Raw genomic sequence first — 20,988 nt, forward strand, 5'->3', positions numbered from 1 at the left:
TTAGGTACTATTCTTTTTCTGGCTTGAATGACGCTGACATTCCCCAAAAGAGCCAAGTAACTTCGGGCCACCGAGGCCAACATAACTGTAGGAATTTCCTAACGACTTTGCTTATTTTCTCGTTCTGATTACCTCTTCTTCAGCCAACCAGCTGTTTGTCACTTTCGTCATATTCTCCCTTCTTAACTTACCTCTCCAGCCTCAATCTCCTTGTCGCCGAAATGGGTGCGGAAGCCAATGTCGAAGGCCATGACGCTCTTATACGGCTTTACCATCGAATTAAAGAATATAAATCCTGGACACTTTCTTCTGATGTCCTCCAGGAATTTGGGATTCAGGCATTTCAAGTGGAGATATCGGATGGCCACAGCCTACATTTCAACCCGTGTTTCTTCCGGCCATACCCAAAGAAACTCCATCACCTACTTCACCTTGCCGAACTAGATGATTATAAACGTGGACGGAACCCAGGTCCTCCTAACTTTGATGGTATTTTCAAAAAGGCTCAGGAGGACTTCCTGAATGGAGATTACCTAAAAATTGCAAATCGCAATTATGTTTCGGCAACAAAAAGGTGGGCTAAAAGGGAGGAAGACGCGGAATGGCGTGCCCGAGAATCATTCGATTATATTGAACACCAACTTGATACCACTCCAGAAGGGCAGCCCTGGTATTTTAAGCTTCGCAGCCTCGGAAATCTTGAATTTTGGGAGTAGGTTAATCAGAAAAGACCTTCAAGTTCTCAGTTAGCAATGATACTAATTTTTACTAGCCCGAGAAAGAGACCTGAAGACCCTACTCTCATGCAGCTTCCATCAGAGGGCCTAGAATGGACTGTGATTGACACTTACCGATATTATGCTGAAGGTTCCCCTAAGCCGCATACCATTTGCGCGAATGTCGCAGATGTTTATGCAACTGATGCAGATACTGCGCTTACCCTTCATGAGGTACAGGCTATTGTGAACCTGATGGTCATCCGCATAACTCATAAGCCCTTCCGCGAATGTCATATTCATCCAGTAAGTTCTTCAATACTGCCATATAAATATTGTATGCAGGAAACTAATAACTCTGTCTATGAAGATCTTAGTTCTCTCTTACATGGGCCCACATCACGGTAGAATCATACAAGCCTCGTATGACGGGGAGAGGCTGACTGTACAATATTCACAACTCTGGAGCTTTGAGGACGAAGAGAGGGCACTAACAGAACTATTTATTCGCTACAACTTAAGCCGACCCGTCGGACTGCAGCAAGTACTCTCTATTAGATAGTTCTATTGCGTGATTGGTCCTTTGGATTTCAACTCGCTTCCGATCGAATTCCGAGATCTTGCTTGAATCATGTTTCCGGATCGTCGCCCTCTCACGGTATGCGTCTTGGAGAGATCATGCCATCGTATATACACTCGGCTGCTCGGCATGATCGTTAATGTTCTATCGTTGTTGCTTCTCCTCCTCATGTGATTACAACCGGTAACGTTTACTATATAATACACCCAGAGCTACCAAGGCGGACGATGTTTACCTTTTCTGGGCTTTTTACTTCTGTTTAATCCGCAACTCTCACTTGGTTGCTACACGCTCTCAAAGAAGTAGTCGTGCCTCCTTCACTAAAAGCGTGCCGGCCATCGTGCCTTCCCGTAATGGCGATGGGTGTTTATGCTTTGGCAGTCAATTGCCTCGCCTCCTTGACTTCTTCCTCTTCAATCTCCCTCTTCACTGGTCTTTTCTTTCTCCGTCGCAAGGGTCACATCAGCAAAATATTATTGATAATATTCACGATCTTCACTCATGTCGCAAACAGCTGCGGCCAACTTGGCCAAGATCATTGATCCCACGGACAACAGAAGTCTGGCACTTCACAGTCATCCCCCGAACGATACCTGCGGCAAAAAAGATGAGACACTTGTGAAGGACGAGGAAGACCTTACCTTAATAGCGGAAAACAGTTTGGATACACTGATCGCCGAGCTCGAGGACGAAGATGGAAAAGAGCCTGATCCCGAAGTTCTCACGATCGGCCCTGGCGCAGATCGACCCGTCCCAGCCCTCCTGCTGGAAACCAACTTGACGACAGGTCTCACGGATGTTGAAATCATTGCCTTGCGACGGAAGTATGGCTGGAACCGTCTGAATGAGCAGAAAAGAAGTAACATCGTCAAGTTCTTCAAGCTCTTTGTCGGCTCCGTCCAGTTCGTCATGGAAGTAAGTACCCTTCCACTCGCAGCATTGCAATCAGACCTGTAGGGAAAGCTTACCATGATGTTGCATAGATTGCCGCTCTGCTGGCCGCCGGCTTACAAGACTGGATCGATTTCGGTGTCATCTGTGCCCTTCTCCTTCTCAACGCCATCGTGGGATTTGCTCAAGAATACCATGCTGGCAATATTGTCGACAGTCTCAAAGAAAATCTTGCACTCAAGGCCACTGTCATTCGTCATGGAGAGATGATTGAGATACCTTCTCAGGAAGTTGTCCCTGGAGATGTGGTTCATGTTGACGATGTGAGTTTCAATGTGCACAAAGCAACATTGGGGATCGCATGCTGATCGGACTTTAGGGTACGATCATCCCGGCCGACGGGATTATTGTCTCCGACGGCACCCATTTGCAAGTCGATCAATCCTCTATCACCGGCGAGTCCCTGGCGGTGGACAAGCACCAAGGGGACCGCTGCTTTGCTTCATCTACCATCAAGCGCGGAAGCGGTCTTCTCATAGTGACACATACAGGGGATCGAACCTTTGTCGGGGCTGCAGCAGAACTGGTCAACAAGGCTGACAATGGGACTGGCCACTTTACCAAGGTCCTGGACCAAATTGGTAGAGTTCTTCTCACGCTAGTTGTTCTCTGTCTACTGATGGTTTGGATTGCCTCCTTCTATCGGTCTGATTCTATCGTCGAGATCCTAGAATACACCCTGGCTATCACCGTCGTTGGAGTGCCTGTTGGCCTCCCTGCAGTCGTTACCACAACCATGGCTGTAGGTGCATCATACCTGGCCAAGAGCTCTGCAATTGTCCAGAAGCTTTCTGCAATTGAATCCCTGGCTGGAGTAGAAGTGCTCTGTTCCGACAAAACCGGCACTCTCACCCGCAACAAACTCGCGTTGGGTGAACCTTACACGACTGCAGGTGTTGATCGAGAAGACCTCATGCTCACAGCCTGTCTGGCCGCGACTCGCAAAAAGAAGGGGATTGACGCTATCGATAGGGTGTTCATCAAGGGCTTGAGAGGATATCCCCGTGCCAAGAGCCAAATCCAATCATTCAGAACCATCGAGTTCTATCCTTTTGATCCGGTTTCGAAAAAGGTCTCCGCTGTGGTAGAATCATGCGACGGCGACCGGATTACCTGTGTGAAAGGGGCTCCTATCCCGGTATTGAACACCGTCAAAGAACACCAGCGCGTGCCCCAAGATATCGAGGATGCATACGTGGCGAAGGTCACCGAGTTTGCCAGCCGTGGTTTCCGTGCTCTCGGAGTCGCCCGAAAAGGCGCCGATGGGAAATGGCAAATCATGGGGATTGTCCCCTGCTCCGACCCCCCACGCCATGACACTGCAAAGACCATCGTTGAAGCCTAGCGCTTGGGGCTTTGTATCAAGATGCTGACCGGAGATGCGGTAGGCATTGCGCGAGAGACAGCACGCCAACTCGGGCTGGGCACAAACATCTACAATGCAGAGAAACTCGGAGTCACCGGTGCTGGCGACATGCCCGGTTCGGAAGTCAATGACTTCGTGGAGGCTGCGGATGGATTTGCAGAGGTGTTTCCTCAACACAAGTACAGCGTCGTGGAGATCCTCCAGAAGCGAGGCTACCTGGTGGCAATGACCGGGGACGGTGTCAATGATGCCCCATCGCTGAAGAAAGCCGACACGGGTATCGCAGTCGAAGGTGCTTCAGATGCTGCTCGCTCGGCTGCCGACATTGTCTTCCTTGCACCTGGTCTGTCAGCCATCATCACTGCCATCAAGGTCTCTCGCCAAATCTTTCATCGGATGTATGCCTATGTAATCTATCGAATCGCTTTGTCTTTGCACCTCGAGATCTTTTTCGGACTGTGGATTGCCATCATGAATGAAGGCCTCGACCTGCGTCTTGTTGTCCTTCTGGCAATCTTTGCGGATATTGCAACCCTGGCAATTGCCTATGACAACGCGCCATACTCGGAACTACCTGTCAAATGGAACCAGCCCAAACTGTGGGGCATCGCTGTCATCATGGGAATGATTCTGGCATCAGGTTCTTGGATTGCATTCGGTACCATTCTGCTGCGAGGCGAGGAAGGGGGCATGGTGCAGAACTTCGGGGCTCGTGACTCGGTCTTATTTCTCGAAATTGCTCTGACTCAGAACTGGTTGATCTTCATCACACGAGGAGTCAAGAGCCCTTTCTGGAAGCATCTCCCATCGTTGCAGCTGTTTCTGGCCGTTCTGGTCGTGGATGTTGCAGCCACGCTGATGGTCATCTTCGGTGTTTTTGTTAACAGGAATACCTCCATCGTGACGATTGTCCGTGTGTGGGGCTTCTCGCTGGGAGTGGAAGTTGTCTGCTTGGTTGTCTACAATTTCCTGCAGGATTCGCAAGCATTCGATAACATCATGCACGGTCGGAGCCCACGCGGAAAGGGCAAGGAGCGATCCTGGGAGGACTTTAGTGAGTTGAAATCCGGACTGGAATCATGACGGACGGCTAACCAATTGCAGTGCTTTCTTTGCAGCGAGTATCGAGCCAGCACGAGAAGACCAGCTGAGATCGAGACGATTGATGAATTATTAATGAGCCACATGTGCTCTTCGGTGGCGATAAAGGAACAGGTACTGAGAAGAGAGGGCGGGAAGGATGCCGGGTTTGAATTGAGGCCTTTGCCTACTCGCGATTATCGGCCGTCGTCGCAGTATTTCTTATTGTCACTATAACACGGTCTATTATTATGTTTTTGCATGCGACCCGTCGTTGATACGTATAATCATGAACGCATGACCCTCATCCTTCTCACAACTCCCTAACCATATTCCTGTAGGGGTTCTCCGGGTCATTCTCTTCTTCTTCCGCAGACTGGATTGTCTTGCGCACTTTGCATGGACTACCCACAGCCACCGAGAAGGGTGGGATGTCCCTGGTAACCACCGAGCCTGCTCCGATCGTGCAGCCCTCGCCGATAGTCACTCCAGGCAGAATCACCACATTTCCACCGATCCAGCAATCATCGCCGATTTTCACGGCGTGTCCAAACTCAACAAACTTGCGTCTGGACAGGACGCTGGTCTCATGGCCCGCCGTGAAGATACCCACGTTCGGTCCCATCTGAACACGGTCGCCAATAATCACCAGCGACGTATCAAGAATTGTCAAACTGGATGCATTAGTCCTGTTTCCAATAGTAGAATCGGCACGAGTATCATGACTTACTTCCAATTCAAAAAACAATCCCGCCCGATGATGACATTGCAGCCATAATCCGGCCGAAAAGGCGGCTCGACAAAAGTGCCCTCGCCCACGCAACCGACGAGTTTCTGCAAAAGTTCAAAGCGGACCTCGGCAATCTTATCATAAGACACGGTGCGCGGGTCGAGCAGGTTGTAGTCGCCCGTCAAAATGCGACACCGATGCCGGCCCTCGACGAGGCGGGGAAGGAGGGGGTTGTACCTGACAGGGGATTAGCATGCAACGCCCCTACTACAGTATGTATGTAACACATCCACGGATGTCGTATCCGATGGTATCGATGCACCGGCACTGGCCATAATGAAGAAACACTTACAACATGCCCGATATCATTTTTTCGTAATCATCGCACATCGGCACGCCGGACAGGCCACGGGCAATGGCAATGAGATCAGCTCTTTTCTCGGTTGACGCCATTATGCACACCTTGATGTAGTCTATATCAAGAGGCTGGTCGCGCGCGAGAGAGAGAGACCCGGAGTTTGAGGGCTCTATACTGTCTCGCGTTGATGTAAGAGTCAACGTGGCTTTGCGGGCCAAGACGCCAATGCGGAGACTACATCCGCGCGATGGCCATGAGTGAAAAAAAATAATTATAATATGACATATCCTCGCAATGCAATCTATGTACAGAGTAGAAGCAAAATTAACACATATCTCTCATGCAAGTAACACGACCAGACTCCACGGGGCTCTGGGTATTCGACAACGCGAGACCGTCTTTGAACTCGTCGGCCTCTTTGGCCTCTTTGATAAAGCGCAATTGTCTCTTATACATGCGCCAGAAGACAATACTTCCGTGCATCTGGGCTGCGGAAAACGCAATATGCAGCAAAGGCGTGGCGACCTTGAAGGCAATCTGCCAACGGTCCCACAGACTTCCAAAGAGCCACATGGTCACGATGGTCTCGCAGAGGGTGCCGATCGCCGTCGTGATGCACGAGAGGAGGAAGACGCGGCTGAGGAAGTGGTGGCGGTCAGGATAGACACGGTACAAAATGATGGCGACATGGGGGAAGAACTCGGAGATGAGATCGAAGGCTCCTGCGGTCTATAGTCAGTGGATGGTCGTTGGATGGCCAAAAGAGAGAGAGAGAGAGAGAGTCTACATACCCCAGACAAGACACAGGATAAACTCGATATCCGCATCTGGCTCCCGCGCCAGGCTCAAGCTGATTGCGATGGCGGATTGCCCGATCAGAATAGTGCCGATGTGGTGCAGCACTGCGACGGGGGAGAGCTTGACGCGGTAGAGAAGCTCGAAGATGTACATGCCGATCAACATCTGAGCCACGACGACGAGGGCATCGCCCATGGTCGCGGGCCCGCCGGGGACGTATAGTGCATGGAGGTCGGCGGAGCCGGAAATGACGCGAATGAATGGGTAGACCGCCACGATGAGAATCAGGAGCTTGGTGGCGCCGGCAATGTGGTGATTAATGAAGCCGCGGCGGTTGGTCTCGCTTTGGTCGGTGTAGGTGTGTCCGTAGAGCCATGGAATGAAGAAGCGTTCGAGGAAGTAGAATCGAACGAGGAAGAGAATGACGAGGACGATAGAGAGGATCAGCCCGGAGAAAGGAGCCAGGACCGATATAGGCACCAAGGGCCTATCTTTCAGATTGTTGATCTCGGTCATGATGGGCGTTGGGTATGGGATACAGGGCTCAGGTTGGAGTATGAAGGGATTCCCAAAAAAAATAAAATAAAATAAAACGTGAGGTGAGAGAGGGACTAGAAAGGGGAATCCAAAGAACTGAGACGGTGGTCAAAGAAAAACTTAATCAAACGATGGAGTGCCTCATGAAGGAAGAATCGAAATTAATAAGAAGGACAACGAGAGGGTCAGGCAAACATGGTGAAAGGCGAAGAGAAACGTGAAAGAGACGGGCCCCGAGGAATTGAGCAGAAATATCCATTTAAATCAACTATTGAAAACCTTCCCCCCGTCTGCCACAAGCTACACATCCTCGGGCCCCAAACCCAAGTTGGCGGCAAGATGATCCACAGGGTTCCTGCAAAGCCTAACTAGATCTAGGATCGCCACAACTATTCTTGGGGGGTACGAGCGCCATTAGTCTCATCCAGGATGAAAATTGCGGTGGAGAATTTTCGCGATACAACCTCGGATCGGGGACCCCAGGTTGCCTGGGAGTAAACGAGAGAGCGAATGAACCCCCGGTGGACCCTTTTCTTTCACAGTAAACTCGCAGTAAACTCAGGGGGCCAAGCTTTGCGAGCGACGGCTTGTGAACCTAATTGACCGCTGGAGGCGCCGCCATTGGCCGACAGGGTTTTTCGGCCCGTTAGGGTGAGCTTCAGCCATCGCCTGTGTCTGTTTCAGGGCCCCCTGGGTGACATGGACTTTCTCAGGCAGCAGAATTGCGGAAGTGCAGAATTGCAGAATTGCAATATGAGGCTGCCTACTCCGTCCTAGCTAGATTCTCCACTTGGGCCGTCGATTGGCCCCTGGAGTTTGGTACTGAATGTGGAAATCTGTGCGGTGTTGCGCGATAGAATTGGGGATAAGGGCCAAGGAAACAATCCTACGTGATGCGTGATGGTCTGCAAGACCCCGTGTGATCGATGTCGGGGTGATGTTTCTCAGGGATTGTTCGGGGGCCGTGGAATTGCGTTGCCTAAAGTTGCTCTTCACGGAAACCCGGCCTGAGGCCACGAAGCACGTTTTTACGGATTGGGTCACGCTGTAGCCCCTGTCTTTTCTTGCAACCTATTTCACTCTCGCCTCGGGGCTATGCAAGGTGCTCTCCTCCCGCAATGTCCCTCGCCCTGAGGACTGAGCTGGAGATTCGCCACCCCCGGCGAATCTGATGGCTGACACGATCCATAGTTCTTGATCATGGCTCCGGTAATAGGGCTCCCTACCCAAATATTTTGAGGGCCCCGAATGCCCTTCTCATACGAGAGCCGATTCATCCGGCTTCGTTGCCGTCATCACCACGATGGTTGGGAGGAGACGGGTGAACTGTCCCGGAGAAGAAGCCGAGCAACACGACAAAGGCCGTCATGCCTGGAGTGAGTCAATGAAAAGCCATCCAAAAATAATGTGCCGGTCTACGAGCTCCGGCGTCTGATGTGAGCAGCCACGGCTCCACCGAGAAGCCACCCGCCAAGAGATCAGCAGCGTGGAGGATCACGATCAGGGGGCCAGACATGTCCACGATTGACCCAGTCTGAGTCTATCCCGGATTGTAAAAAATGAGAATAACGGGCCCCAAGTAATCAGGGAGACCCCCGGTAATCTACAGGTAGTACGGTCATGTTCGAAATCAGTTGTAACTCCACCCTCTTGAACACTCGTGTGAAAACATACGTGTCAAAAACCTACAAGTGGTGTGGAGACCTTGAATACCTCGATTTGGTCGCTGTCGGGGAAATATAGATTAAGTTATTTAAAATTCCCCACGGCCCGTTCTCTGAGAACCCGACCAAAGCGATAGAAAATGATCGGCATTAGAATAAGAACAAGGGCCACAAACCCCAACGGGGTATTCCCTCAGCCGTAACCGAGGGCTCGATACGTGAAAGGGCCAGCCAGCGGCAGCAACGCTCCAAAGAGAGCTCGAGTGACGGTTATCGCCGCAAGTCCAGACGCAGCATACCGTGGATAAGAATCAACGACACAGGTCTGCAGGGTCCCAAAGATGCTGATCATGCCCACTCCAAATGGGAACGGGCCAATGATCGGTACTATCCAGTGCGTGCGGGCCTGGACAGATCAGCCGTACCAGAAGAATGAGATGGGCACGACAACGGCGAACGGGATGGAAAGCGGTATGCGCATCTCCGGTTCAAAGGTGCCCCTTGTTGCGTGCTTTGAGTCGGATGATAATCTTATCGCTCGTCAATCCGAAGAAGATTTGGCTCGTGATAAAGCCGAGGCCGAGACCGATGTAGGACAGTCCGCTGATGGAAACGCTCCAGTGATAGGTGTCCTGGAACACGTCGGGGACTGTTGTGAAGAGGAGGTAGAGACAACCGTAACCGATTGCAATATACAGGGCAATGATTGAAACGATGGGTGAGTGGAAAAGGAGCTGGAGAGGAGTGGTCGAGCTGCGCAGCAGAAAGCCGGCTCTGTTGGTCTTGGAGGTTTCCTCATTCTCATAGCAGCGCCAGGCGCCAAAACCGAATGGGCAGATGCTTCCATGGCCTTTATTCTGTTCTCGAGCAATTCATTCTTTTCATCACACGCCCTTTTCCTCTTCTTGTGGACTGGCTGGGAATATGAGCAATCTGTCAAATTAGTATTCGAGTTTTTGTTTTCCTTCCTGTGTTAGGCAATAGTCCACTGTACCATACAATGATGGATGCTCATTGACTGCAAGGAAGAATTTTGTCGCATTTGATTTTTCGTCGGCGACAAGTCCCGCAGGATAAACTCTTGGGCGTTTCATTGTTCTGTTGTTGGTGGCTTTTTGCATGGACTGGACCGCCGGTGGTGTTTACTACAGCAAATCGGACTTCATTTGCCATATTCAAGCCCCCTTCCGAGTTCACGCTTATCGGAACGTTACAGAACTTGGGGGCAGAGTTGAGTAAGTGATAGGGGCAGCACGAGATCTGTCTCTAAATCACTCAGCCTCCCTCCCAGAGCGGCGTGATGCTTGCATAGGCGTCGTTACGAAGAATGGAAGTCGTGCCTACGACACGTTGGCTGGATCGGGTTTAATACAGTGGGTTTCATAAGTTTGAACTCATGATTTTACCGAGAGTAAAATAATATCGGTATCTTCGGCCCGGTGTTTTTACCGTCCAAAGTACTTGAGCTCCAAGTACCTTGCAGGTATATAACTCAAAGCCGTCACCACAAAAGTGAACTCATTGGCGACATCACCACCGCCCGTTCCAATCAATTTAGCAAGAGGGCCGATGAACCAAGTCTCATCCATACCCATACACCAAGCCACAACCCCGAGGGCAAATGCTACTCCCGCACCAATGCCCTTGGGCAGCCTCGCCGGGTCATTCCACCCTTCCAAATCATAGTTGTCAAAGTTTCCCTTGCGGAAGATGAAGTGTTCCTCGAAGAGAATGACGGCATAGCTCGTGCACCAATATCCCAGTAGACTTAGGAAATTTTGGAGGTAGGCGTTCAGCTTCTGGCGACCACCAATGGCCAGCGCGAGGATGCAGGCGAAACAGAACAGAGTCCATATGAACCGAGGAATTCGAGCAAAGGGTCTTGAAAGTTGCTGGAATGAAATGGCGGAGCTGTAAATACTGATGACGTTGACGTTGATACCGGACAAGACGAGAAGCGTGAGGAGGAATTTGGCGAACCCGCGAGGATAGAGCATGTCTTGGATGAGGTAGCCAATTCCCTCGTCGTACGCGCTAGACCACTCGGGCTTGTTGTTCAGAGCGGAAGCGACCACGCAGCCGGCTACCATGCCGACCGAGGTCGGGATGGCGATACCAAAGGTAGTCATGAAGAAAACCTTCACACGACTCACGTTGACGGGGTAGTGGACGTAATAGTCGCTGGCCATGGTGCACCAGGAAGCGCTGGACCCGTAGACAATGGCAATCAGGGTGAGAACGGCGCCGGAGAAACTCGCACCAGTGACGGTGGCCGGAGCCGAATTGTCTGCATATTTGCCGGTCTGGCCGTAGATGATAAGGAAGATGACGAAAAAGACCATCCAGGCCCATCTCTCGTAAATTAAAATGGCGTTCAGCCCGACGAAAGAGATGATCAGCGCCACGACGGCCAGAATGACGATTCCAAGAATCAAAGATACGTGGCCGTCCGAAACCGCCGTCAAGGCGAGACCTCCAGTGATGCATGAGACCGCAGCCCAGCCCATCTGCTGGATACTGTTAAGCAAGGCGACCAGCTTATTAGGCCACCAGCCGAAGCTGTACCGACTGACACTGATCTGGCGCAAACCGGTCACGGCGCCGAAGGTGGCACAGAAGCCACTCAGCGAGGCAGCCAGAATGGAGACAAAGATGGTTATGACGATCGACTGTTTCAGGGTCAGGCCAAATTCCCAGCCGAGGAAGCCGGTCGCAAAGCAGGAAGTGTTCATTGTGCCGCTCGCCCACAGTGCCGCCATCGACAACTCCTCTACCCAATGCACCTTTTTCTTATCTTCGGGGCGCTTGCGAACGATGGCTTCGGACTCTACCCCGAGTTTCTTGTCCATCCTGGCCTCCAGGGCGCGAAGCCTGGCCAGGACACCGGTATTGTGCGAATGGGCATCGTTGTCGACCGAGATCACATCTGGTGATTCGGTTGAAAAGTTGCCTTTTGCAAGGCCTTTTTCTGCGTCGAAAGCCATGCGGAGGTGGATTCGAATGGGAAAAGTAAAAAGGCACGAGACACTCTGCGGGGGATTTGTGGATCTTAACAAGGCTGTGGAGAATGATAAGGCTTGTCTCAGCGAGTAACCGCGCAGATCCACCCGTTTTCCAATCGAGTTAGATTATTTACTTATCTCGAGCATGTAATAGGCGGGCCGACAACTTGAGGTTGCGCTTCGGCTGATATTTCCTGCCTCTACAAGCCACACGCAGTTTATTGGACGCCCAACGGTCTTCGCTTATAAAAAAAAACGTAACAATTAAACGGCCAGGGGGTCATGAGTGGCAAAGATTATGTATTCCTCGGTCTACTCTTTCCGTTACAGGGAATATATGATCGCTTCACTTGTCAAGGGATCACAGGCACATGCAGTCCACTGCAGGTTGAAAAAATGACCAGGATTCGCTATATTATTCGGGTGCCGAGTATAAGCCTTTTCCAGAAGGCTTCGGAAAAGCTTATCTCCAGCAGTGAGAAGATAATCAATGTTTCCAAAACTCACTGGCTGAGAGATTCGTTATCATTATCGCTATCATTACAGTAGAGACGGGGATGCACAGTGATTCTTCTATATTTATGTGGCGTCGGAATTCTCCGAAACTATGATTACGGAGCAGTACGGCTAGCATCGGATCAGACAAAAAAAATAACCGGACACATGGGAATTAAAAGAAGTGAGCGCGGGTAAGCGATGGAGCAATTTGGGAGGAGAATTTCAGTGCGGCAGAAGGACCCAGAATGGGTCTGGTAGGTCTGGTAGAGAACGACTCTTACTGGTCGCTCCGTCTTCTCTCAGTCCCACGTGGCAACCCTCTACAGAGAGACCTCAATAACGGGGCCCGTGTAGATGAACCGGGCACGCACAAAGTAATATAGAGTGGCAAGAAGGGAGCTGCTCCCGACTGCGACAATGCTCCAGTTCATCGACTCCGCCGTTGGGTTCATTTGAGTTGGCCAGAAGCTGAAAAAGACGACGATGGCGATATAAATGATCGCGAACCCGTTGATCAAGGTGCCCACGATGCCGGGACAATGGATCGGACCCCAGACAAGTTTCGCACCGGGCACATTGACAATGCCATCCTCGTTATCGTCATATCGGGAGATGTCGCCACGGATTCGGCGGTAAAAGAGCAGAACCGCAATCATGAGGTACGAAAGGTAGACGCTCGACACTGCCATCGACACCACGTCCTCCATAGCAAGGCTGGAGCCAATGTTAATCAAGGCCAGCAGCCCAGCGATGGTCACTGTAAGGAAGATGGAGTAAATAGGCAAGCTTCTGCTGGAGGAAACCTGGAAAAGCAAATGTTAGACCATGGAAGACTTTCTGCTTAATTGAGAACTGCTTACCCGACTCCACCATCGCCATCCGGGAACTCCCCTGTCTCGGGAGAAAGACCAAAGCTGTCGGGATGCCGCGGCCAGTACACCCATGAGCGCACAAATGTAAAGGATGAGAATGATAGCACACATGGCCAATGAGCCCGACACTGAGCCGGTCGCTTCCATGAAGATCCCCATAAAGTTAAACCCAGTGATCTTCCCCAACGTACCACCAAGATCGGGACCGGTGCAGAACATCATGGCAATTATCATACCGAAGCCAAGGCAGCCGTTTACCATGACACTGAGCATAAGAGCGTAAGGAATGACCCTCGACGCATTCGCGACCTCTTCGGCCATCTGTTCGAGAGATGGTTAGCCGAAAGCGTATAGAGGGGGAGCGTAAGTCAAAACTTACATGCACGGCGGCATCACCTCCACCAAAGGCAAAGGCACAGTTGGTCATACCGACGAACCAGGACAATCCCTGCGTGGCAAAGCCTCCTCCGTTCTGGAAAGACAGAAAGACTTGCTCTTTTGTGTTATGATCCGCCATGTAAGTGAGGGGGATCAAGATGCCGAAGAATCCAAGAATATGCAAAACTAAAATGGTCACCTCAATGCGGGGCAGAAGTTTGCCGCCGACCAGGTTCACGGCCAATGCGAGACACAGCGAAGCCCAGATAATTAATGTCCCCTGCCACGGGAGAGCATTGTAGAGGTTGTTTCCTAGGATCGCGGCGCCCTGGGACATCTGTCCCGTTAAAAAGGCACCCGCGGCGAAAGCAGTCTGCCAACCGATAACGGTAAACCATCCTGTAGTTTGAAGTGTCAGCGATAACGAATGCGTCTAGTGGGTGCATGAACCGGAGATTTACCAGTAATGAAGCTAAGGAACTTCTGGAATCTGGCCGGGGCAAGCATGGCAGCCCAGTGGTATTGGCCTCCTGCAGTAGGCGCCCTATTTGATCGTTAGCTCTAGCTCTAGCTGTAGATCAGATCAGCTGAGGGCAAGCAACATACATAGAGGACAATTCCGACAAGACCACGAAAATGGCAGTTGTGCCTACCCACCCGAAAATGTAGGCATAGATCGCACCCCCGGAGCCGCCGCTGATATCTGTCAGAGAATTGTAAAAGGACAACGGGTCATTGAGAGGTGCACAAACTTTGTCAGAGGGCCAACGAAGGTACTGATCAAATGATTAGTGATGGATTTCGCGAAGATTTAGAATCAGACCGACTCACCCCAGCAAGCCTTCCCATGTACCCAGAATAGTGCAGCTGAAGCCGAGGATCGAGAGAATGCCGAAGTTTCGCTGATAAGATGTAAGCTCCAGTATTCTGACTTGATGGCCATTGTGGCCTTCAAAATTGCATTGCATACCTTGAGGACCGGTTTCTTTCCCATCCGCTGGAGATGCTCATTATCGCGCTCCCGAACGGAGGAGGCCATGGGTGGCCCGCCCCTGGTGGTGACGGACGTCTGGCTTTTCAACTCATATGTCACCATGGCTGTTCCTTTGTTGCAGAGTTAAACGAATGGAAGTGGGAAGTTTACACCGTGGGCAGAATGAGGGATGCAAGTCTGTTTTAAAAAAAATTAAAAAATTAAAAAATTGAAAGAAACATTGGAGAAGGATTGGAACGTGGGCGGAGGGGATTCCTATTGATCAGATGCATGTTACATCGACTAGGATTTCGAAAACATAACTCAATGACACTAATGCATCAGACCCTGGCGATTGCATACCCCGTGCGGACTGCCCGACGGCCCCAGAACGCTGAGGCCACAAACGCGTTATACGGTGCTGTCGATCCCCGGCGGGGAAGGTTTCCCCAGGAAGCGCGCCACATCCAATCGGAAAACGCCAACCAGATACCATGTGGGCCTTATATTAGTCGTGGCTGCTTATAGGGGCAACCAGCAATACGGGTTCGGCCATGCGAGCCGCCAGGCCCGTGGGCAGAACTGGGGTATGAATCTTTCGAGCAAAGTCCATTAACGAAGGGGGCGAAACCTAAAATCTTCTCGATGTGACCCCGTCCTTTGAATTGGCTATGGTGATTGAAAAAAGACGGACCAAGTTACAAAACAGGAAAAAGCTCCAGCAAAATATCTGCAAAAAAAAAGAATAGACCGGACACATGAAGGTCGAGATGGGGAAGATAGAGGTCTCTGTGGGATGGGAATAAGCGTGGAACGAGATAGGGCCCCTGAACGGGCTGCGACGCCTCTTCTGTAACCTTGCTGTGGTAAGGCCTGAGAGACGATTCACATCCTGGTTTCTCATTTCTGGCCGTCAGAATTCGAATTAGCTTCTTTTGGATCCTGGAGCGCCCATTGCGAAAGATGACAGCGGTATAATAAAAGGGTATAGTAATGCAATTTCTCTCGTCAGCAATGCTTTAACTCCATAATATTCTCCTTCTTTTTGAAACCCCCTCACTCGTTTACATATTCTGCCTCAAATGGGGACACGATTCAAAGACGACACCAAAGACCCGGCGATCAACGTCACCTCATGGGTTCTTATGGTCACGATCATTTTTAGTGTCTTGGGTCGTTTGTGGACTAAATTTCAACTGTTCAAAAAGCTCACCGTCGATGACCTCCTGATCGTTGCTTCTCTGGTCTTTGGCGTCGGTCAAACTATCGCTGTCTCGCTGGCAGTTGGGTCCGGTTATGGGAAGCATTACAAAGATGTCTCTGGCGCCGAATTGGACCAAGTGATGAAGGTACGCATCTCTCAATTTCTTGTCTATTCGTGTGAAGCGACTGCTAAATGTTTTGATTGACAGAACCTCTTCGCGGGGTCTCTTCTATACATTCTGAGCCTGGTGTTCTCGAAACTATCCCTGGCCGTGTTCATCGGGAGCCTCACACCATCTTCGAAAGATAAATGGTTCGCCCGGGTCGCCAAAACAATTGTCTATGTCTGGGCAATCGTTGCAATCTTTGGGACTGCTTTCCAATGCTCCGTGCCACGCACTTGGGACTTTTGGAATGGCCAATGCTTTGACCTGGTAAGCGGTGTCTTCTTTCATCTCTATCGCTTCCTACGCCACGAACCCAGGCCGTACTAATGAATGGAATTTGATGGACATCTACAGTTAGCATGGCGCTACTTCATCGTCATCTCCAACGTGGCTACCGACCTCGTGATTTTCACGCAGGCGATGATCCTGGTTGCAAGCGTCCAAACGACGCTGGGCCGACGCCTGATTTTTGCGGGTATCTTCCTGCCCCGGCTCTTGTGGGTGACCCAACCTTTCTCTTTCCTCATACATTCAAACTCGAAGCTCATCACCTTGCCTTGTATAGAGTCGTGGTAGCAACGATCATCGAGCTCGCTTTCATTAAGCAAGGCACGCAAACCAACGACCCGACATATCACATGTGCGAGATCACCATATTCGAAGCGATCATCCAGTGCCTCAGCATCGTGACTGCCTGCTGGGGGCAAATCAAGCCTTTGCTGTCCTGGATGCGATCGAACGGACTCAAACTCGGCGGCGTAGAAGACCCGACCTGTTGGAGGAGCTACAAGATGACCACGCAGTCGTGGTCTAAATCGAGGGACCGCAAGATCAACCCCGAGAGCCATGAAAACTACCCCCTCCCGATACAACCAGACCAGATCCTCGTCACGCAGAACTGGGAAGTCGACTCGCAGACTTGGGAAGTCGACAGTCAGTCGAGCCGCGCGCACATCGTGGGGCCGGAGACCCACCCCTGGGCGAGCGACGGCCAGCGATCACCCGATCGATTAAGTCAATAATTATACTCCGTATATGTATTCTAGATACAACGTGGACGTGCTACAGTAGAGCTCTTCCAAACCACTTCTTTTTCTTAGCCAATCGGAACCTTCATTACCCCTGCTTCATCTAATTGAATTTCTTAGTCAATAACTTAGCGAGGCCTAGCCCTACCACCGTGCGATGGCACCCAATGTAAATAGTGTTTGACGGCGGAATCTTCTTTCACTTTTCTAAAAGCTCCGGCGTTCTCGCACGGACCCGGTTCCATTTGAACTTTGATCGACTCCATCGTAGGATGGGGCCGCCGGGGCCGAAAGCATGCTTCATCTAATCCCCGAGCCAATGGAAGCGGCTAGGCCTCTCGATGTGCAGTATTTTCGCCTTCGCGTAGTCGAAGGATTCATAATCTATTGCAATGCAGCTTAGCTGTTCACAACCCCTGGCTTCTTTCACATGTTGTTTGCCCCCGCCCGAACGCGCTGAAACCGCCACCAAACCCGAGGCCCGCTCCCATTCCCCCCAAAGGAGCCGGACTGAGTACGTTCTACGTGTAATTGACTTTTCTCTCCGTAGAGGGCCTCGGACGATTCTATCTACTGTACACTGGGTTATGTCCGGCCGGAGGTTCCTCTGTGATGTGCATGATGTATTTATGCAAATTATGAAAACTCGACTCGTGGAACGAATCTGTATCTGTTGGAGGATCCAGTTACAATAAGAAGCCTACACGTAGGTGAATACAAATGCAGTCATGATTGAGATGGAATTTAGAATTCCTCGATACCGAGTGGGCCGTTTCCCATCGCGTTGCCCCGCGCCATTATGGCCCCCACCACTTGCGCGTGAGATTATATTAATCAGACATGCCCCAGGCTAATGCTCCTCCGGTAAACACTTGAATAAGTACGCGTCCGCACCAATTCAAATTATGCGGTCAACAACCAATTCTCTTGTGCTGGAGCCGGCCACCCCGGAAGACGTCCCCGCCATTACAGAGCTATGGTTCGCTGCCTTCACTCAGCCGGTGATTGGGAAGCTATTCCCCAACACCCCCGGTATGCATCAATGGCACCGGGACTGGCACCTTGACAGCTTTCAGACCAGGCCCTACCAAAAGTACTTGCGAGTGGTTGACACCGAGTCGAAGGATGAACACGGGCGACCGCGGCTAGTTGCATTTGGCAAATGGGATCTCGCCATGCCCGACGAGCGAGGTCGTCGCTTCCCGCAATGGCATGCGGATTCGCCTTACCAGGATTGCGAGGACTTGATCACAGGGCTGGAAGCGGAGAGGAAGCGCGTTATGGGCGATCAGAAGCATTACTGTATGAATGAGATCCCTTACGATTAACGAAGGAGATAGTTGCTGACTTGAGAAACGAAAAAGACCTGGATACACTCGGTACTCACCCGGATTATCAGCGGCGCGGAGCTGGCTCTATGCTTGTCCAATGGGGCTGCGACTTGGCGGATAAGGACGGCGTTGCGGCCTACGTGGACGCCAGCAAGGAGGGCGCATCGCTATACCAGAGACACGGATTTGTGGATTTCAGTCCTTCTGGCGCTGAAGTGGCCTCGATGGCTCGCGCTAAAAAGACTGCATGAGTGATATTCGTTACTTTCGGGGAGGTGGCTCCGAGAAAATAACATTAGAGACGAAGGCCATGCTTTCACGCTGCGAGCCCCGTTGAAGAAATGGACTTTTATTTCGCCTTATATCGAAACCTTCCTAGGATGACACACACACACTCTCTCTCTCTCTCTCTCTCTCTCTCTCTCTCAAAATCAAGTATAATTACTGTGATGGGCGTGTATGGCCAAGATCCGAGCATACGTCTCTTCGGAAACGGTCTCCATTTAGCATCAATCGATCACCGAGTACCCGTTGATCAAGAAAATTCCCATTGGTTAAGCTGATACGCTTACAGTGTGTGGCATCCAACGTTTGATATCTCCTAATTATCCACCTATTACCCCACCGTGACCCGCAGTGGATCAGTGATCTGCACTAACTTGTGTCTATAATTCCATCTTGAGGTTGCTCTAATTATCAACATATAGTCTATAAAACGCACGGCAGGGCCCACAAGGAGCGTGGAAAATCCAGAAGAAAGGACGTCATATGTTAAATTATATACCATATAATGCCAATGCTTAGTTAAATTCTTATATACCGAACGGCGTGTCATTCCATAGCCGCGTCTCAGCCTCCAGCTCCTCCTCATAGCCACCCTCTGTGAACGCATCACGAATGATGTCTTGAATTTCCGGAAATCGTTCTGCACCATACATGAGCTTCGTATACTCCCAGTACTCAGGGTAGAAGCCGGCACATTCCCAGTCCACAATTCCGGACAGTCGTCCGCGATCAATAAGAATATTGCTAGGATGCAGGTCCGCATGGGTGAAGACAGACCGGTACGGACGCGCGTGGACGGCCGAAATTTTATCCTTTGTCTCATTGCGCACGTAATCATGAACGAGGAAGGCATTGAATTCAGAAATCAGTTGGAACGGACCGCATGTGCCGGAAGGGAATCGATGATCCTTCAGCGGGCCGCCATGACTGTTGGCGAAGACGTACGAGGTCTGGTTCGGAATGTACCGCAGCTGCGACAAGGCACTCTTCAAATCTTTCGACAGCTGCTCGCGCTCCGCGAAAGAGAGTCGGTGAAACACCGCATCCAGCGTTTGTCCCGGCACGGCTGTCATAATGAGGACCGGGTGCGCCCCTTGGTAATCATCCACCCAGAGAGGTGCTGGGATAGAAGTGTACTGTTCCACCAGGCGCAATGTCTCGGTTTCGTTACGAGGGGAGCGTGTGCATTCTTTCGCATATAGTCCGAACGGCAGCCGGTGCACGAGGCCGGTGAAAGACCGCGGGTAGAGGTGGCTACCTAGTTTCAGGAGCACGCGGTAGCACTGAACACGTATCAATTTGGGCACGAGATGCCAGAGAGAGCGTAATTTCTTCTGCGTCGTTGCACTCAATTGGACTATCAAAGTGACCAATCAGCCTTGTAGTCTCATTTGCAGGGGAATTAGGGTCCCATACACAAGGCGGGTGGGGGCCAACCCTCGGAGATTCGTTCCTCAACATGGAATAGATGCAAGGAGGCCGCAAGGCGGTAGTGCGTTTGGAATAAGAAAGGATCTGGAAGAGGTAGATTGGCGTCTTGGGTCTCCATGATGAACATCTGCATTGTCCGGTCCCATAGGCTGCCATCGCTGAGGATAAGCCTACCACAAGGCTCGGGTCGCAGTCTTGAGACGAAATACTAGTACCAAGTTAGCTAGAATTACTTGTGGTGTAAGCCAAGTGGCACAGACATAAACCTTGCTCGCTGTTTTCATTTTGGTCACGGTATCCTCACTCCATCGGTCGGCAGTATCAGCTGGAGGAAAAATTTTGTTATGTCCACTTCGAAAAGCCAAATGAATGCTAGGAGAGAGTAAGAATAAGTTTTTCAGTGGAGATTCCAAAGTGTCAGTCTGCAGGAGAGTCTGAAGTTCGGATGTTTTAGCTGGAGTCAAGAAGGCCTGCAGAAGAGCATAAAGAGGGCCCTAATAGTAGCATAATATAATTTTGGTTAGATCTATTCTTCTTCAACCTTAGCGTAAAGATGCCTAATGAACACCCACCTGCGGATTCATGTCACTGTCATCAAAAAGGCTCGGTGGGATCACCCAAGCATGATCGAAACAAACGGATACGCCGGGGTCCGATGGTTTCTGATCCAGCATAAAGCAGTGCGAATCGTCCCGAGTTTCGACCAGAGTTTGTGCTTCGGACGGGACTAGGTCTCGTTTGGTCACTGATTTGGTGGTTAGCGAAGCCTCAGGAGAATACTCTGTTTCGACCGACACTTAGTGACAACTCGCTTCCAATCTAGTTTTAATTCTCGTAAGACTTGCTCTGGAGGACGATCGGAACCGTCGTGGACCGTTTCCCAAATATACTGAGCAGCATATTCCGGATTGACGGCCTCGTCCAGAAAGGCTCCCCAGATCGAGTGCTCGGCTGGTGTGAGCCGGGCAGATTTAATTAGCCGGATAGTCGCCTCATACTTTCCATGCAGTGGCTCCATTCCTGGAAATGAGCGAATAGTG

General features: G+C 50.9%; 10 protein-coding genes across 10 annotated transcripts; 4 read left to right on the forward strand and 6 right to left on the reverse strand.

The window, feature by feature from the left end:
- Positions 1-221: 221 nt before the first annotated feature.
- On the forward strand, positions 222-1,278 carry N7498_003184 (uncharacterized protein; the record flags this gene model as incomplete). Its single annotated transcript, XM_058450246.1, has 3 exons — positions 222-712; positions 773-1,022; positions 1,087-1,278. 3 exons carry the CDS (start codon positions 222-224, stop codon positions 1,276-1,278), a joined length of 933 nt encoding a protein of 310 aa, XP_058309708.1.
- Positions 1,279-1,797: 519 nt separating this feature from the next.
- Positions 1,798-4,764, forward strand: N7498_003185 (plasma-membrane proton-efflux P-type ATPase; the record flags this gene model as incomplete). The annotated part of the gene is made up of 5 exons (XM_058450247.1): positions 1,798-2,211; positions 2,280-2,510; positions 2,567-3,535; positions 3,593-4,667; positions 4,718-4,764. The coding sequence occupies 5 exons, from the start codon at positions 1,798-1,800 to the stop codon at positions 4,762-4,764; spliced, it is 2,736 nt and encodes a 911-aa protein (XP_058309709.1).
- A 242-nt stretch (positions 4,765-5,006) lies between these two features.
- On the reverse strand, positions 5,007-5,876 carry N7498_003186 (sugar O-acetyltransferase; the record flags this gene model as incomplete). Its single annotated transcript, XM_058450248.1, has 3 exons — positions 5,007-5,367; positions 5,424-5,660; positions 5,776-5,876. The coding sequence occupies 3 exons, from the start codon at positions 5,874-5,876 to the stop codon at positions 5,007-5,009; spliced, it is 699 nt and encodes a 232-aa protein (XP_058309710.1).
- Positions 5,877-6,105: 229 nt separating this feature from the next.
- N7498_003187 (uncharacterized protein) lies at positions 6,106-7,095 on the reverse strand (the record flags this gene model as incomplete). Its single annotated transcript, XM_058450249.1, has 2 exons — positions 6,106-6,503; positions 6,573-7,095. The coding sequence occupies 2 exons, from the start codon at positions 7,093-7,095 to the stop codon at positions 6,106-6,108; spliced, it is 921 nt and encodes a 306-aa protein (XP_058309711.1).
- A 2,173-nt stretch (positions 7,096-9,268) lies between these two features.
- Positions 9,269-9,874, reverse strand: N7498_003188 (uncharacterized protein; the record flags this gene model as incomplete). Its single annotated transcript, XM_058450250.1, has 3 exons — positions 9,269-9,637; positions 9,671-9,713; positions 9,780-9,874. 3 exons carry the CDS (start codon positions 9,872-9,874, stop codon positions 9,269-9,271), a joined length of 507 nt encoding a protein of 168 aa, XP_058309712.1.
- A 351-nt stretch (positions 9,875-10,225) lies between these two features.
- N7498_003189 (nucleoside transporter) lies at positions 10,226-11,764 on the reverse strand (the record flags this gene model as incomplete). Its single annotated transcript, XM_058450251.1, has 1 exon — positions 10,226-11,764. One exon carries the CDS (start codon positions 11,762-11,764, stop codon positions 10,226-10,228), a length of 1,539 nt encoding a protein of 512 aa, XP_058309713.1.
- Positions 11,765-12,600: 836 nt separating this feature from the next.
- On the reverse strand, positions 12,601-14,626 carry N7498_003190 (uncharacterized protein; the record flags this gene model as incomplete). Its single annotated transcript, XM_058450252.1, has 8 exons — positions 12,601-13,083; positions 13,141-13,473; positions 13,532-13,929; positions 13,992-14,074; positions 14,137-14,226; positions 14,283-14,306; positions 14,362-14,432; positions 14,501-14,626. 8 exons carry the CDS (start codon positions 14,624-14,626, stop codon positions 12,601-12,603), a joined length of 1,608 nt encoding a protein of 535 aa, XP_058309714.1.
- A 959-nt stretch (positions 14,627-15,585) lies between these two features.
- N7498_003191 (uncharacterized protein) lies at positions 15,586-16,895 on the forward strand (the record flags this gene model as incomplete). The annotated part of the gene is made up of 4 exons (XM_058450253.1): positions 15,586-15,852; positions 15,916-16,140; positions 16,228-16,370; positions 16,439-16,895. 4 exons carry the CDS (start codon positions 15,586-15,588, stop codon positions 16,893-16,895), a joined length of 1,092 nt encoding a protein of 363 aa, XP_058309715.1.
- A 911-nt stretch (positions 16,896-17,806) lies between these two features.
- On the forward strand, positions 17,807-18,483 carry N7498_003192 (uncharacterized protein; the record flags this gene model as incomplete). Its single annotated transcript, XM_058450254.1, has 2 exons — positions 17,807-18,203; positions 18,266-18,483. 2 exons carry the CDS (start codon positions 17,807-17,809, stop codon positions 18,481-18,483), a joined length of 615 nt encoding a protein of 204 aa, XP_058309716.1.
- A 561-nt stretch (positions 18,484-19,044) lies between these two features.
- On the reverse strand, positions 19,045-20,966 carry N7498_003193 (uncharacterized protein; the record flags this gene model as incomplete). The annotated part of the gene is made up of 5 exons (XM_058450255.1): positions 19,045-19,874; positions 19,934-20,156; positions 20,209-20,442; positions 20,521-20,693; positions 20,744-20,966. The coding sequence occupies 5 exons, from the start codon at positions 20,964-20,966 to the stop codon at positions 19,045-19,047; spliced, it is 1,683 nt and encodes a 560-aa protein (XP_058309717.1).
- Between the last annotated feature and the right edge of the window lie 22 nt (positions 20,967-20,988).

This window comes from Penicillium cinerascens (genome assembly GCF_028974065.1).
Source record: "Penicillium cinerascens strain IBT 15544 chromosome Unknown contig_24_segment0_segment0, whole genome shotgun sequence".
NCBI classification, from domain to species: Eukaryota; Fungi; Ascomycota; class Eurotiomycetes; order Eurotiales; family Aspergillaceae; genus Penicillium; species Penicillium cinerascens.